Source organism: Heterocephalus glaber, unplaced genomic scaffold (assembly GCF_053883595.1).
Source record: "Heterocephalus glaber isolate CG9 unplaced genomic scaffold, H.glaber_assembly_v1.0 deba00000347, whole genome shotgun sequence".
In the NCBI taxonomy this organism is placed as follows: domain Eukaryota; kingdom Metazoa; phylum Chordata; class Mammalia; order Rodentia; family Bathyergidae; genus Heterocephalus; species Heterocephalus glaber.
The window spans coordinates 58,455,048-58,471,112 of record NW_028258143.1 but is presented as its reverse complement, the minus strand read 5'-3'; the positions used below and the strand labels follow the sequence as shown (position 1 = coordinate 58,471,112).

At 38.7% G+C, this 16,065-nt stretch overlaps 1 protein-coding gene across 8 annotated transcripts in view; it reads left to right on the top strand.

Annotated features, from left to right (window-relative positions):
* The first annotated feature begins 353 nt into the window (after positions 1 to 353).
* Positions 354 to 16,065, top strand: part of Ccdc141 (coiled-coil domain containing 141) — a 227,633-nt gene continuing 211,921 nt past the window's right edge. For 2 of the 8 annotated variants that reach the window (XM_087196561.1, XM_087196553.1), the window contains exons 1-3: positions 5,601 to 5,773; positions 6,504 to 6,736; positions 8,645 to 8,767. In XM_087196561.1, the coding sequence (XP_087052687.1) occupies positions 6,635 to 6,736; positions 8,645 to 8,767 (225 nt within the window). In that variant the 5' untranslated portion in view covers positions 5,601 to 5,773; positions 6,504 to 6,634. Of the gene's footprint in view, positions 524 to 5,075; positions 5,439 to 5,574; positions 5,774 to 6,503; positions 6,737 to 8,644; positions 8,768 to 16,065 lie in introns of those variants that run through there. The other 6 variants (XM_087196555.1, XM_087196556.1, XM_087196557.1 and 3 more) reach the window with 6 other exon arrangements.

Genomic DNA, 16,065 nt, shown 5'->3' with positions numbered 1-16,065 from the left:
AAGTTGCCCAGGGTAGCCTCAAGCCTGTGATCCTTCAGCCTCAACCTCTCAAGTAGCTGGAATTACAAATGTGTGCCACTGTATCCGGCTTTCTCTTTTTAAGTCTTTACATACTGCCTAATTTGGATAATAGCCATGCCATTTGGGCTATCTGAGTTTTATGCCCTTGAGTTTTATATTATTATTCTTTCTTTGGAAAAAGTCATAGCTGCTGGGGGAACTGATAGCTCAACCCACAGTGTCACTGTTGGCTTCCCAAGCAGCTGGAATGACTGCTGCTCTTGAGGCCTCCCTTGGGATTGCTCTGAGATGGAAAATTCTCAGCCTCAACTGGAGATTAGCAACAGAAAGGAAAAACAAAAGAAATCCAATTTCCCCAAATCAAGTTGACTAAGAGTTCTATCTTTTCATAAAAACTGCCTGTCTTCTGGAGCCTAATTCTCAGAATGCTTCACTACATCAAGAGGAACTGTATCAGAGAGAGAACTGCTGCACTGGAGCCTAAGCATGCAGCTCAACACAGGTAGGAGGGCCTGTGACTTAAAGTTTTAAGGATAAATTTTGCACATGAAAGCTTTTTAGTGATTTTGTTTTGTTTTGTTTTGTTTTTAGTGATTTTTATTAAAAAATGTTTTCTGGCTTGAAGTATTGTATATATCTTTCTCATTCAAAAAGGAGTTTGCCCAAATGAATACTAGACTCATGTGATTCTTCTTAAGTAAAGCTTATGTGTCCATAAAGAAACATCCCACAGCAGCTTCACAGCTTCATGTGGATATTTGCCAACTGGGTGACATGGAATTCATTCCACCTCCCTCTTTCACTCCTGACTTCACCAGTCTCTTCTCTATGGGTTTTTTTGTTTTGTTTTGTTTTGTTATTTTCAATATGAAGTCAAATGATGTCATTCTTTGGATGGAAACCTTGAAATAATTTCCCATCTCGATCAGAATGAATTCAAAGTCCTTGTCTTGGTAAATAGTAGGTTTGTCACATAATCTGTCATCCCGATAGACTCTTGATCCTGACTGAATATCCTCCAGAATAATTGTGCCAGGGAACAAGTACAAAGCAGGGTTGTCCCAGCAAACTGGGGTTCAGTGGCTCCCACCTGAAAGTCCGAGGTGAACTGGGCAGCCTGTCCTCTCAGATTGCATGTTCTCTCTCTGTATTCTCCCACAGTCCTCACTTAGCTTCAGCCATAGCGAACTACTGGATGCTTTTCCAATGTAACAGACATGCCCCAGCTGCCTGGAATGTTCTTCCCGAGATAGCTGCATGCCTTGCTCTTTTCACTTAATCCAGGTCTCTACTCAAATCTCATCTACTGATAGACCTTTACTGAGCCCCACCTAAAATAGTATCCCCCCACCCTGTTCAATCTTTTCTCACCCTGCCTGATTTTTCTTCCTAATACATATTACATCCTGACATACAATATATGTACTTTCTGTGTATTTTCTAATTGATGTCTCCCCCATCAGAAGGCAAGCTCCACTGGCGGATGAACTTTGCCTTATTTATTGCTATGTGACTCACATCCAGAACACTGTTCAACACTTTGCAGGTATTTGTCCTATTTGGTAAGTGAAGACATGAACACAGGCATGGAAGAATAAGTTACTGGCAAGAACTGGAGGTTGGTTAAAGGAGAAAGAGAAAATTCCATTTATTTATGTATAACAATTAAGTGAGATGTTTATAGTCATGAAATAACTGAGAAGTACCAGGAAATGTATTACATGATACAAAGGATGAGTTGGGAAATTTTGGCCACTGTGACCATTAGAGATGACATTCTAGATAGAAATGACTCACTGAAATATTTTTAGATCTGATTATCAGTGAAATAATGTACTTCCTGGTAATGCATATTTTGCCTTTCTGATATGTTTAATCCATCTGAGTTGTCTACCATATGTTTGAACTCAATTTTTAAAATTTAAAATTCATTTCAAAATTTGTGACAGATTTAAGATATCTCAAAATAGATACTGTCATCTCGGAAATAACGATTTATGACTATCCAAACATCATCTGTATGCCAGGCATGAAGTGTTTTACAGATATTATTTAATCCTCCTGACAAACCTTTGTAGTGTAAATATTCCTAGCATACCAATTTACAAGAAATGGAAGGCACAGAGAGGCTAAGGCAGGCTGGCTTTGGAGCCCATGCTCAGTGCCTCTACCATACCCTGTGATTCATGTTGTTTTTATTCATTTTGTTATAACCATTATCAGCTATTATTCCTGTTAATCTCTGTATCTAATAGAAATACCCTGATAACACCCTTTGATTTCTCTGGTAAGTTCTAAATATAATTTTTGTGATTCAATGTACTTAAACCACCAGGGTTGTTTTTTCTCTCCACTTTTATTGCAATGTGTTATCTTTTTTCTTTATTTCATTGTTTGTGGTCTTTTATCACTAAAATGTCAATATCTGGAGGGCATGGGTCTTTTTATTCTGCTCACTGCTATGTTCCTAATGCTTAAGTGCTTATAGCAATGCTCAATAACTATGGATACAGGAATAAATACTGAATGAATGAGTTGCATTAAAACAATCTGTCATCCAATATTTATAAGCACCAATTCTGTGTCTGATATTGTGGTTCATGGATTTACTAGATACTGGGTCCTCTTCTAAGCACTTTCCATAAAACAACTTTGGATCTCCACAACCCTGTGGGGTGATGTGCAAAGATCCAGCAGTGTTAGCATGTGGCTCTTCCCCATGAAGTGCTTCAAATAGTAGAAAAATGAATGGGAATATGAATGGAAGTGAAATAATTAGAAAACAATACAAGTTTCCAATATCAGGATGTAATTATTAGATTTTGAGTTTCAATTAGATTTTGAGGAAAAAAGAATATAGAATAACATTTCAGCTTCTAAAAGATGTTGGTACTTCTTCTTGGTCTTAGGTTGGGAAGAATTTGGATAGATGAAGGGAAGTGAGGGATGAAGTTCCTGAATAGAAAAAGGCCTTTGGGACCTGGGAATAACGGTGTATGTAACTGGGCAGCTAGGGAGGAGCCAGACCATGAAAAGGGTTGAAACCCAAACAGGAAAAGTGGGACCAGAGGTGGCTGGAATCAGTTCATCACTGTGTATGAATGTGTGGGTGTGGGTGCATGTATCTCATTTATAAAATCAGGAAAATAAGTTGTTCCAACCCGATGATGTGAATTATATGGAATAAAAAGTAAAGCACATATCTTGGTTCTTGGCATGTAAACATCAGTCACTAAATGATTACTATTATTACTACTGCTAAGGATAATAATAGGGAAAGTTTTGCCTTAAATTTTTAATACAGATGAATAAACTCAGTTTGAGTTATTTATATCAGGTCTATCTCATGTGTCTTTATAAAGTGAAATACAGTTTAACCTGTAGTAGTATTGGTTAAGATAAATACCTGGGATCCTATGTGAAAACATGGGCAGACTCTACACATACCCTAGCAAAGAGGTATTTTAATGTCATATTCTATTTTTTTTTTTTTCGGTACTGGGGATCGAACTCGGGTCCTTGCGCCTGCACAGCAGGCAATGAAACCACTGAGCTAAATCCCCGGCCCAAATGTCATATTCTTGATAAAGCTGAAAAATAATCACATGAAAAGATCTTCAAACTACTAGCTCTATTTCATTAAAAAAAATGTGCTGTTTTAAATTCTACAGAACCTAGTCATAGCTTTGTGATTTCCCATGGAGGATATTTTGCTAAAATTCACTTTGTCTAAAAACAAGCATTTCCCAGAGGGATAAACAAAGAAGGCGTAATAACCTGTGAGAGATCCTCCATAAACTTCAAAGCTATGAGAATGCCTGTAAGGTTTTTGCTTTGTTTTGGTGTGTGTGTATCTGTGTAGTGATGATGATGATGATGGTGGAAGGCAGAGGATAAATAAAGTGTAACTCAAAAAGCCTTTACTATTTTAACATTTAAAACTTTCATCTAACTATGATGTATAAATTCCCTTACTACAATACATTTTATACTAGCTATTTTCCAAATTGTTTACTGGGGTCAGTAATTCAATTTGTTGTTAAATATTATTCTAAATGAAGAAAAATATGCCAAGGTTCTAGAGAAACTAGATGTTGATAGAGAGATCTGAGCAACAGCCTTACTGGAGAGGAGGAAAAGACTAAATAAAGTGAAGGAGAAAACAGTGGGAGGAAAAAGCAAGGGAAGAGGAGGAAAAATGATTTGACTCTTTTGCAGGTTTTAAAGCCAAGAATTTGAATTAAAAGAAAGCTTTAGTCAGAAACCCCTTAAATTCATACACACAACTTGTTTTATTGCTCATGTCCACCAAAGTAGAAAACATTTTCTTTATGCAACATCCTGGACCTACTCCATCTAATTAGCAGAAAGAAAGGTCATCTACACACACAAAGGGCACTACCTCTGCTGCTGAATAGCTGGATTAATCTTTTAACAAAGCCTTAAATATTTCCAGTTCCCTTTGCCCTTCAGCCTTGAAATTAGCCAGATTTTCAGCGATGTGTTCTCCCCTCTGTTTCTCTTCTCTCTTTTCCTGTATTTGGGCCTGCGAGCTCAGAAGTTTCTTGTTGCTCTCTGCAGCCCTTACACAGTCCTCTCCCTTGAGCAAGGCTTTGTGGATACAGCCACTCTTTACTTAGCCTGTGGTCTTTGTAGCTTGAGGCCAAAATGTCCCTTCCTCTGCTGAGGGCCTTTATGCAATTTGTGTCCCATAGTTTCTAAGCAATAGGATGAACTTTGGGTGAAAGTGCACTGGGCATTCTAAGTGCAAGTCACTGTTTGCTGTTCTCGTTGGCAAAGTACATAATGAATTGAGCAATACTCTTTGGGCATTTTAGCATAGGGTGTGGATAGTCTGTGACACAGGTGTCAGTTCTTGCTTTCTCTTGAGGTCGTTTAGCTAAAAACTGGCCACAATTAGTTTGTTTTGGTCAGTTGGCACCAATAACATATTTGCTCCAGGGGAGAGAACTGCCTTCGGTATTCCAGGGTGGCTGGCTTTCTGCAAGTTGTCAGCACAGCCATAAAACGAACAGTTCATACTATTTTCTGCGCTGTAGGATGCCTTGGTACCTGCTACCCTGAGCTTGCACCAACTGCTTTCTTCTGAGTGTCAGGTGAAATTCACTGAGCACAAGAACTGGGATGCAGGTGTGGTTTCCATCTCATTGGAGCAGCAGGCAGGTGGTGAGAGCAGAAGGCAAGGGTTGTGGGTACACAATTGCAGACTGGCCATGACATGCTCTTGGAAACAAACATAACTGTTCAATACCCAAGATATATACCCACACACATGCATACATAAACTCAAGAATATTATCATGAACCTCAGCAAAATAAAGTAATGGTGCCGACTCAGACTTCTAAACTTCAGCCCTGAACCTGAACCTGAACATGCTTTTAAATTGAGCTAAGGGGTGAGTGGACTCACTTAACTCTGTTTATTGCTATGTCCTCTGTCCTCTATTCTGGCTTTGTTCCAGAGATTTCCAATGGTCCTGACAGCTTTCCATGTAGCGCCTGTGGTGTATTTGCATCTGACCTCTGACCTGAACCTCAGTGTTATTTTCAGCTGTTCTTTGACAGGGAATCCAACAGCTGCTGCTTAATACCACAGACAACTTGTGACACATGGGAGTTTCTAGCAATAGGCTTAATCTGCCCATCTCAGTTTCTGATCTGAAGCCAGTTATAATTTTCTTGCTCAGGGAGTGAAGGTGGAGAATAAAAACCAAGCCTGAAGTAGCCTGAGGTACGGTACTACCCTTTAAAAAACTGTTTCAAAATGTATATAGCTTTTAACCTTTCTCAAGTGAAATACATTTCTTGCTGCAATTAAAAAGTAATAGCAAAATATTTTGCTTCCAAAATGATTGTGAAAACTGATTTGAAAATGCTATTCAAGGCAGCATAACAGTCACAAAGAAATCCTGAAGTGATAAGTATCTATTGATAAGTGCTGGTTGAAATAGTTTAAAAATGTCCCTAAGAAATGTGTGGCTTTGAAAAGATGTGGCTATTCCACATAAATGATATAGTTCTTCGAAAGCAGATTAATGTAAAATTTTTTTTCAAGCAACTTTGTGACAACTCCGATATAAATAGCAGAACTCTTTCTAAAGTGCATTTTTGGTGGTTTTCTTAGCATAAGAGAAACTTGAAAAAAAAAAAAAAAGCTTGAAAAGTTTGATATTTGGGTCAATGACTTGTTGGTTTTGAAGTCCATAGTTACAACTGTTTAGTTTCAATGGCAAAACTAATTTGGGTTGTCAGGATGTAATTTTTTTTCCCATTTGCTATCAAACATCAGCTGATAGGCAAAGAGCTCAAAGTTGTTCTCCTTTCAGATAATGGCAAAAATAACAGGCTCTTAACATTACCATACTAGGGGTGTGGCTCTTTGTTCGCTCCCCTCTCTCTCTCTCTCTCATGATAAACTCAATGACGTCTATTTTTAACCTCCTGTTCTTTCCTTTTGGCAGAGTAATCGGTGCGAGCAGAGCTCTTTCCCTGAATGAATCCAAGTAACCTGGTGGTTGTCTTCTGAAATGACCAGCAGACTCACTTCGGTGCAGAGGCTGCCCCGGGTATAAACTCTTTCTTCTAAAAGACCATGTACTGTCCACGAAGTTCTGGTGCAGAATTTTCCACCACAACTGTCTGCTCAGTAGCTGTGCAGGCTGGAGACTCCAAAATCGTGATAGCTGTCGTAAAGGTAAGCTAACAACTTTCCTTTTTCCTCTGTGGCTGTGGGGTTCTTGGGTGTGTTGATAACTGTAAGGAATACTGCAGTCAGTCAGCAGGACATAGCACATGCACGATAAAAGTAAGTGTTCTTCTTAAGAGCTTTCTTGAATCAGCAACTAAGAGAAGCTTCTACTAAGTTTCAGCCAGTTACTAGAGTTTTCTCTTTTCAGTTAGCCTGAAAGCATCTACAGCAGTTTGATAGCAAACTTTCAATTTGTCTTTAAAAGCAAGGTGGGTGTGATCTGAAACTGGACAGGCCGGGGGCTGTGCATTGCTCGCAGTTCTTGAGGGTGGATGTGATGGGGACCGAGCAGGCGGGTCAGAGGTGGCACTGTTCTGAGCATAAAGGAGCACACGGAACACCTAGTTAGAGGCTTTGGCATGTCCCCAACAGCTGTGGTTTGGACATGGTAAGGGCACTACTAAATCCTTGGCACGATTGTGGGGGAATGAAGACCGTGCCACAGAAGGTTGTAAAAAGCATGTGTCAAATTTGCTCTTAACAAGATAATGCTGCAAACACTTGGGGCTTAAGTACATGTTTTATGTCCAGCAATTTTCTCATTTGCAAAGATGACCGCACATCATTATGTTGAAGAAGACATCTGTGATTTTATTCCCCACGAAAACCTCTGACGCATTATACTTGGGTTTTTTGCAATTTACCACCGAAAGAATATAGTGTTTAATGGAAGGAAACCTGGCAAACAAGCTGCTGTTCACCAGCCAGTTACTTACAGGACCCCGGCAGGCTTAATTGAATGGTTTTTCTGGCCTTTTATTACAGCAAGAACAATAAGGCCTGTTTAATTTAATTGCTGTAAATTTTAGGGTAATACGAAAATTTATAACAGCAACACAGAACTGGACATTGAGCGAAACCATTCACCATGGAAGCACAGAATGCAGAAAGCAAAAATGTTCCTATTGAGGCCCACTTGTCAGTGCTGTTGAGATCTGTCTCCCAAATAAGCAGGACCTCTGCTGACTCCCTTACCCCCCATCTTTTCCAAAGAGGTGAATGGAGATGAAAAATATGAGACAGCAGCAGTGAGAAATGATCTTTTGCAAATGGTTTAATCGTGGTCTGAGCAACTACAAATTTCAGCAATGAGAGGAGAGGAGCAAATTCATTATTTAAAAAAGTTAACTTTTTCTCAAACAAGAAACATTCTTAGAGCAAGATGAAGAGTAATGCTCTTGTCATCTAGGAAAAAATGAAAGGTACACGGAACCTAAGAAAATAACTTTAAAATTACACTGGAAATTCATATTTTAACTGAATTATGTTTTTAAGAATGTCCCCTTACTGCCCCTCCCCAGCCCTTTTACCTTACTCCCTTGTCTATATAAAATACACTCCAAGCTCCTCAGACTAGAAAGATAGAAATCCTGTGTCTGATGCAAGGTGAAGTTTGCATACTACTTTGCCCACATGGAATTTCACTATTTTTATGGAGTTACAGTTTTTATTACTTAATTTTGTAATATTCAAAATACACAATCCCATTGTACATGTTCCTCATTTAGGAATTTTTAAAATTCAAAATGCTGGGCCGGGGATTTAGCTCAGTGGTTTCGCCACCTGCTGCACAAGCGCAAGGATCTGAGTTTGGTCTCCGGTACCAAAAAAAAAAAAAAAAAAAAAAAAAAAATCAAAATGCCAAAGAGAAGAATTTATCATAAGAATAAAGCTAGACAAGGCAAAGATTTATATTAGACCTGTTATGTTCCAACGTAAGTAAGGCCCATCTCTATGGAAAGAAAAAATATTTATTGTATAACTGGAAATTAAAAAATAAAATTAAAAAGGAGAAGGGTAAAGAGGAAGGAATAAGAGGAACTAAAAGTTCACTCTATTTCATTTTTACTTTAGTGTGGCAAATGGGTACAATTTCAGCTGGCAGAATCACAGCCCAATCTTCTAGAAATTGGGAGCAGTCAAGATGAAACCAAAAAACTTCTTCATGACCATGAACTTCTTTTGACCAAGCTCAAGGTAAGGTACAAAGATACGAAGCAAATGCAAATTAAAAAGGAAGAAGAAGCTGCTTCTTACATTTCTTCTTGATTCCACTGGTGTCACTGGCTTTGGCCATTTTAAGACAGGAAAAACACTGCAGTCATGATGGGCAAGCATCAGCCTAGGAGAAAAGTAATGAGATTTAAAAAAAACCTTTCCCTAATGTGAAAGAAAATATAGAATGATAATATGTTCACTGTGGAGAAATAAATAATTATTTTTTCATGGTTGCTTCAGTGAACAAAAAAATCCCTATCTTTCCATTCCATGAGTTACACTGTCATGTCACAACTGAGCTCAACCTTCTGTTGTTACTGATACCTTCTGCTAAGAATGATTTCCAGGTTTTCTTTTTAAACCCTGTGGAACTATGTGTTAGCTTTCTGTCATTGTGACAAAATACCTGCTGATACTAACTTAAAGGAGGAGAGGTTTATTTTGGATCACTAATTCTGAAGTTTCAGTCCATGGTCTCTTGGCCCTATCACTGAGGATGGGCCAGCGGTAATGCAGAACATCATAGTCACAGAGCTTGGTGAGGCAAACTGCTCACCTCACTGTGTCTGGGAGCCAGGGTGGGGGAGAGAGCAGGGATAATATGTACCCTGCCAGTGCACAGCTGCCTCCCCCTCGGCCTCACCTCCTGAAGTTTTCATCACCTTATGCTGTCAGATCATAAGTCCATCAAGGGATTAATCTATTGATGAGGTCAGAGCCCTCCGATCTAATCTCTTCCTGAAGCCCACTTCTGAGTATTGATGTACTGGGGACCCAGCCTTCACACAGAGCCTTTTGTGAGACATTTTAGAACTAAACCATAATAAACTTTGAAAAATACCTGGTTTTGTGCTTGATTTCAAGAGTTCTTTAAGCCAAACAATATTTTTAGTAAAATCAAACTTATTCCACATATGTTGTAGTTATTCAGTTAAGAATCTAAAAATAACATTGATTTGAGGTTGCCAGGTAAGAGTCAGGTATGATCAAAGCCAGTGACATAATTTGTATAGCTCAGTACAAAATGAAAATGTGGGTCCCTTGGTCAAAAGCAAAAAGATTTTCTTGATTTGTCTTAGCAATTTTTATTTGCTATTTAATCCCTGGCCCGTTTGGGTTCCAGGGTACCTGTAGGTGAGTTCAGACCCTCATGGAACCCCACCTCACATGTAGACAAGTCAGTGCACCCTGCATGGACATGACCCCACTGGGCAGGGGGAGGGAGTGGACGGCCAGCAGAGTTGGCTTACATGTGCCATGAGGCTCCAATGCCCAACACTTGCTCTGTTGTCCTATGGGACTTCACTTACAAAACACAAATTCTAAGAGAAACATCACAAAACATTTTAAGACGGAGACAATTAGAGCATGAAACTCCACAGTGACTCCTTCTGGATCCTGTGATGTAGCCAGTCCTGTATGGAACAACCCTCTTAGGCAAATGACTGTCTTGGCTAGGATCAAAGAGGTTTGATGAAGATTCAGAGCCCTGCAATGACTAAGATGTTCTGAGTTTTTAATACTTTCTATTACTGACATCTTCGAACATCCAGGCTGAAATTTACATTTGTTTTCTAAACTCAAAGGCAGATTGAATATGTGTCTGATATGTAGACAGTAGTTTTCTGATTGGACAGTGATAAAAGTAATGGGTAAATCAGACTGAGAAGTTGGAGAAAGAATTAGAACTGAAGAGAGAGAGCATTAGAACCTAGAATTCATTCCCATTTAACAGATAGCTCTGGTGTCTGAGCTCTGAGCTGTCTTTGGTGGTAGTCATCCCTTGTCCTCATAAGGACTATGTATTGAAAAAACGTGACTATGTAGAAAGGTGATTGAACTAGGAATCAAATGACCTGTGTTTAGCTTTACTTGTGCCCAAAACTAGTGTCACTGATTAATAAAGGGAGCTTTTCCTTTTACACAAAAAGCTGCATAAATGTAAACTTGTCTTGAATCCCCAGTTGCACGAACTGTGGAAACCCAGTACTTCTTCCTTATTCCTCCGTTACTGGAGGTTCCCTTTCTTGTGATACCTGTTTCCTTTCCTCCTTCATATGTAACCTGCCAACTGTTGCTGAAGCTGGATTTGAAACTATATCCCTTCCCCAGTTCCCACTAATGATCTGTGGCAGGCAGCATTTTTGGGTCTCCTGCTGACTCTGGGTGGTGAGGGCTGGCCGCAGTTCAGGTCTCCATGGGCTGCCTGCCATCTCCCTCATCTCTATTCTCCATGAGACAACTCCAAGAGGAGCACTTTCTTAGGAGTGGAAATGAACGAATTAAAATTAATTTTAAAATTCACTGCAGTAATAGACACATGGTCATTAATCCCCCCCCCAATACTCCCCCTCACTTTCAACACACTTATCCCACCATTCTTGCCACTGTCTGAAACAATTCTGGAAGTCTTCTTTCGTAGTTTTAGTTGCACTGTTGTGTCTGCCTGGATGTCCTGCATTGATTCAAAACATTTACTTTTGATCATTTTGACTTTGGGGAAGAGCCAGAAGTTGTATAGGGCCAAATCCACTGAATAGGGTGGATAACACACAGTAATGTTTTTATTTGACAGAAATTGCTGTAAATATTTGCTCAGTGATGGGTGTTCAAAAATACAATGGACATTTAAATTAAAAGATTCATTACAGTAAAAGACACATTGCCGTTAATCCCCTCAAAATACCCAAAATACTGCCCCCTTGCTTTGAACACATTTACTGCACTATTATGGACAATGTGTCTTTTAACTATAATGAATTATAAAAAAAATTTAAACATTCAGTGTATTTTTGACCACCCCTTATATGCTCAAATTTGCATATCTGAATCTATCCAGGAGATCAGGTGGGAACCAGTTTTACATTTAAGAGGGTCCATCCTCCTTAGGAGGTGTTTGTGGTTCTAGTTTCTAAACATCTTTATTCTAAACATCTTTGTCCTTTTACTCTAGTCCTCAGGCTAGGGACCAGCTACGTAAGTTCTCTGGACTTTAGGTTTTTATCTGTAAAATTAGGGGAGAACAATTCAGAGCTTCATATCTGTTGTGGAACATACCCTAGTGTGTCATGGGATGCTGGGGCCATAATTCTTCCCTGCACGTGAGCCTGAGAAAAGTCTGAAATAAATTGGTCTTTTGACTTTACCCAGGACTCTAGCCATAACCTTTGTTTTTCAGTACCGGGGGTCAAACTCAGGTCCTTGCACTTGGGAGGCAGGCGGCGGAACCACTGAGCTAAATCCCCAGCCCTAGCCATAACCTTTTAATGTCCATCTTCCATACTCTGCCATTATCAACCTAGTCACCAAGCTCTAGGAAATTTTAAATGATAGGGTCAATAATCTTCCAAACAGAGCTGACTCTAAGATTAATGATATATGTTAAAAAAGAAAATTATTAAAGAGTCTGAAGTCAATTTCAAATTTTCCAACTTTTTAAAATTAAAAAAATTGTGAATTCCATCTTTCAAGGAGGATTCAGCTAATTTATTACTTATTGTGCTGTCAGGATAGGCATAACCTTAACCTGTAGCAGAAAACGGTTGGATCCAAGTTAGCTTTAATATGAGCTTTTCAAAGGATAGGGATGTTAGCAGATCAAGAAGCCAATAATATTTAATATTTAATATGTAATGTATGTTCCAGTCCTTTCCCTATGCACAGGGCCCTGCGATTTGTCCTAATCATAAGAAAAGAATGCACTGCAAGGGATATTGGGAAGCTGTGGGGGTTATGCCAAGTCCGTTTGATTCAGACACAGCACCTAGCCTCTCTGGGTCTATATTGAAAAATTAGAATAATAAGTTGCCTTCACATATCTAAAAAGAAAATTTGGGAGAGAAATGCAATGCTGTACAAAAGTGTGTGCTGCTTTTAAAGACAAAGTGGCATAATTATTATGACAATAATAAATATATCAGAGTAATTTGGATGTTTAGCAAAAAAACTATTTTCTGCCTTCCATTAAAAATTATCTCAAACCCTAGCATTTACACTAAAGAGGAAAATTCTGGAAACAGAGTTTTTAAGAGTGTTTCTTATGTTGGTAATATCTTTACCCCGGAGATCTTACTTTGCCTTTGAGTATGAGCTTAACCATCCCAGTGGAGTGTAAAGAGGGGAAAAAAATATTTCTCTATTTTCAGTGGTGAAAACATAATCACGCAGAAAAAGCTTTAACTCCCAAAAGGCCTGTAGATTCCCAAACCACACTCAAATTATTTCTAATGAGAAAGAAAGCTTTCAGAAAAGAGAAGAGGTAGGGCCGGGGATTTAGCTCAGTGGTTTTGGCGCCTGCCTTGCAAGTGCAAGATCCAGAGTTCAATCCCCAGCACACACCCCCCCCCCCCCCAAAAAAAAAGAAAAAGAAAAGAGAAGAGAAGAGGTAGAGTTAAGCCAGGTGAAGATCTGCCTGTGGCTACTATGGACATCATGCCTGTAGGTGGGGACAAAGTGGTTAAAGACAGAAAAGAGGTAGAAATAATGCAGGGATGTTGCTGAGAATGTTTTCCCTCTCAGCATCTATCTTTCAACTACATTGCTGGTGTTCAAAGGATTTAGGACTGTGTGAGCCAAGAAAACCTCCTGGGCCTGGCTCCTGTGTTTGTAGATACATGGCATTAGCCTGCTCTGAAGATGACCCTTCAGAACTTAACACACTAGAAAGTTTCACCTCTCATTTGACTCCCAGAAATCTACTGGTTTCTTATTTGGACTAACCTAGTGAATACTCACTTTTGTCCTATTTCAGTTTACTGAGCTAGATGTGAATGTGCTATCAATAGAGTACATGAATAGGAAAGCAAAAAGTCTTATTAAAACTTGCCTTCAATAAGGGTTAATGAGCTTTTCTGTCATTAAGCTAAGTTTATATCAGAATTTAAAAATATTTTTTTATTGTGCTAAAATGTATATAACATAGAACGTGCCACTGCCATTTTAACTTATTTGTAAGTGTCCATTTCAGTGGCATTAACTGCATTCATAATTTGTGCAATCTTCATCACTATGTGTTTCAAAAATTTTGTCCTCACCCCAAACATAAACTCTGTACCCATTAAGTAATAACCCCATAATTATCTCCAGATATAACCTATAGTCTACCTTCTCTCTGCATGAATTAGTTTATTTTAGATACCTCATATAAATGGAATCATGCCACATTTGTCTTTTTGCGTCTGGATCATTTCACTTAGCATATAATGTGTTCAAGATTTGTTCATACAGCCGGGGGATTTAGCTCAGTGGCCCTGCACCTGCCTCGCAAGCTCAAAGTCCTGAGTTCAATATCTGGTACCCCCCCTGCCCGGAAAGATGTGCTCATACTGTAGCATGTATCAGAGCTTCATTTCTTTTTGAATAATAAATAACAACAATGAATAAATGGATAATAAATGATAGTCCTTTATAATCCCTTACTGAAATGCTTAGGATCAGAAATGTTTCTGACTTTTAATTTTTCTTAGGAGTTTAGAATCTTTGCATATGCATAAGGAGATATCTTGGGCATAGAACCTAAATCTAAATACAAAATTTATGTGTGTTTCAGATATACCTTATATAAATTGCTAAGGTAATTTTAGACATTATTTTTAGTGTGCCTTGCATTTTGACTGTGAACTATATATCACATGAGGCCAGGGATGGAACTTTCCACTTGGGAGATGTCAGCACTCAAAACCTTTGGGCTTTGGAACATTTTTGATTTCAGATATTTGGATTAGAGCTGCTCAACCTACACTGAATTTTGTTTATCTATGTATCTGTCCATGGGCACAGTTGTTTCACTTTTTGGCTTTTGTGAATAATGCTGTAGAATGAACATTGGCATACAAGTATTTGAGTGCCTACTTTTAGTTCTTTTTTGTTATAGATATAGGTGTTAACTTTTTAAAGAATCACTAAAATGTTCTCAATACAGCCGTATTATTTTACATTTCCATAAGCAGCATACAAATATTCCAATTTTTCCACATTCCTCTAAAACTTTTTATTTTTATGAGACAGGGTCTTGCTATACAGTTCAGGCTGGTTTAAATTTGCCATGTAGCCCAGGCTGGCCTTGAACTCACAGCAATCCTACTGTCTCAACCTCCTAGGTGCTGGGATTATAGGTGTGCACCACCATGCCCAGATATTTTGTATTTTTTCAAATTACACTGATCCTTCCAGGTATTTTCTACAGTTTGTTTCATTGGATTTTGATTTGTATTTCCCTAATGATGAATGACATTGAACATCTTTTCATGTGCTTATTAGTCTATTGTATATCTTCTTCTTTGTTGAAATAATTGTTCAAGTGCTTTGGCCATTTTTAAAGCAGGATGCTTGGTTTTTTTTGTTGTTAAATTATAGAAGTTTGGGTATTAATTGCTTGTTAGATAGGTGATTTGTAAATATTTCTGCCATTTTGTAGGTTACTTTTCATTTTCTGGATAATCTCCTTTAAAAATATATTTTAAAGCTGTGTGACTTGAATTGTAAATATTTATATATCAAAATTTTATAGTGTATGTGTTATGAATGGGACCTTTTGCTATTGGAAGAGGACTAACTTATTTTACGTATCTGTGTTATAGCAGTGTTTTACCTTATTCCTTATAGAAGAGATCCAGTTTTTATTTTTCCTTGGCCTCCGACAGACCTGTAAGTTCTGGAATTTTTCTCTGTCACGCGTGTTAGAGAAGCTTCGACCCATCTGTTCTCTTCACTTTCTCTTTTGTCTGCAGAAGTGAGGAAAAAGTATCACCAGGCTGGTGAGTCTGGAGGAAGCAGGGCCTCAAGAGCTCTCTCTGAAACCTATGCCTGGCCATGGCTGTCCAGGTTCTCATCTCTGGTTCTGCTGGTCTGGCCAGGCGTCCCTGCCTGACAGACGCAGACCACAGACCTACCCAGGACAGCTGTGCCTCAGATCAGGGTCTCTCCATAGCAGGCCCCAAGCTGGATTTTAGGGAGGAAAAAGTAGAAAGTTATATGAATCCCATCCTCTAGTCCAGCTTTACCAGTAATAAGAGCAGATATTTTGGTTCATACTTGACCCTGATGTCTATTTCTCAATCACTTTGAAATTTTGAAGGAGAGAAACGACATCTTCCAAAACTAACTTCCAAATTCTAACACAGAGCTGTCTGTGGTTCAAATAAATTTGTATTTTAGTGTTCTATTCATGTGAAATATCTGGCTTATTTTCCACTGAACTTTTGGGAGAAAGTCACTGAAATAAAGTGGGTACAATGCAGGCCTGCGGAAGCAGGAATTAACAGGCGTTTTAACTTCTT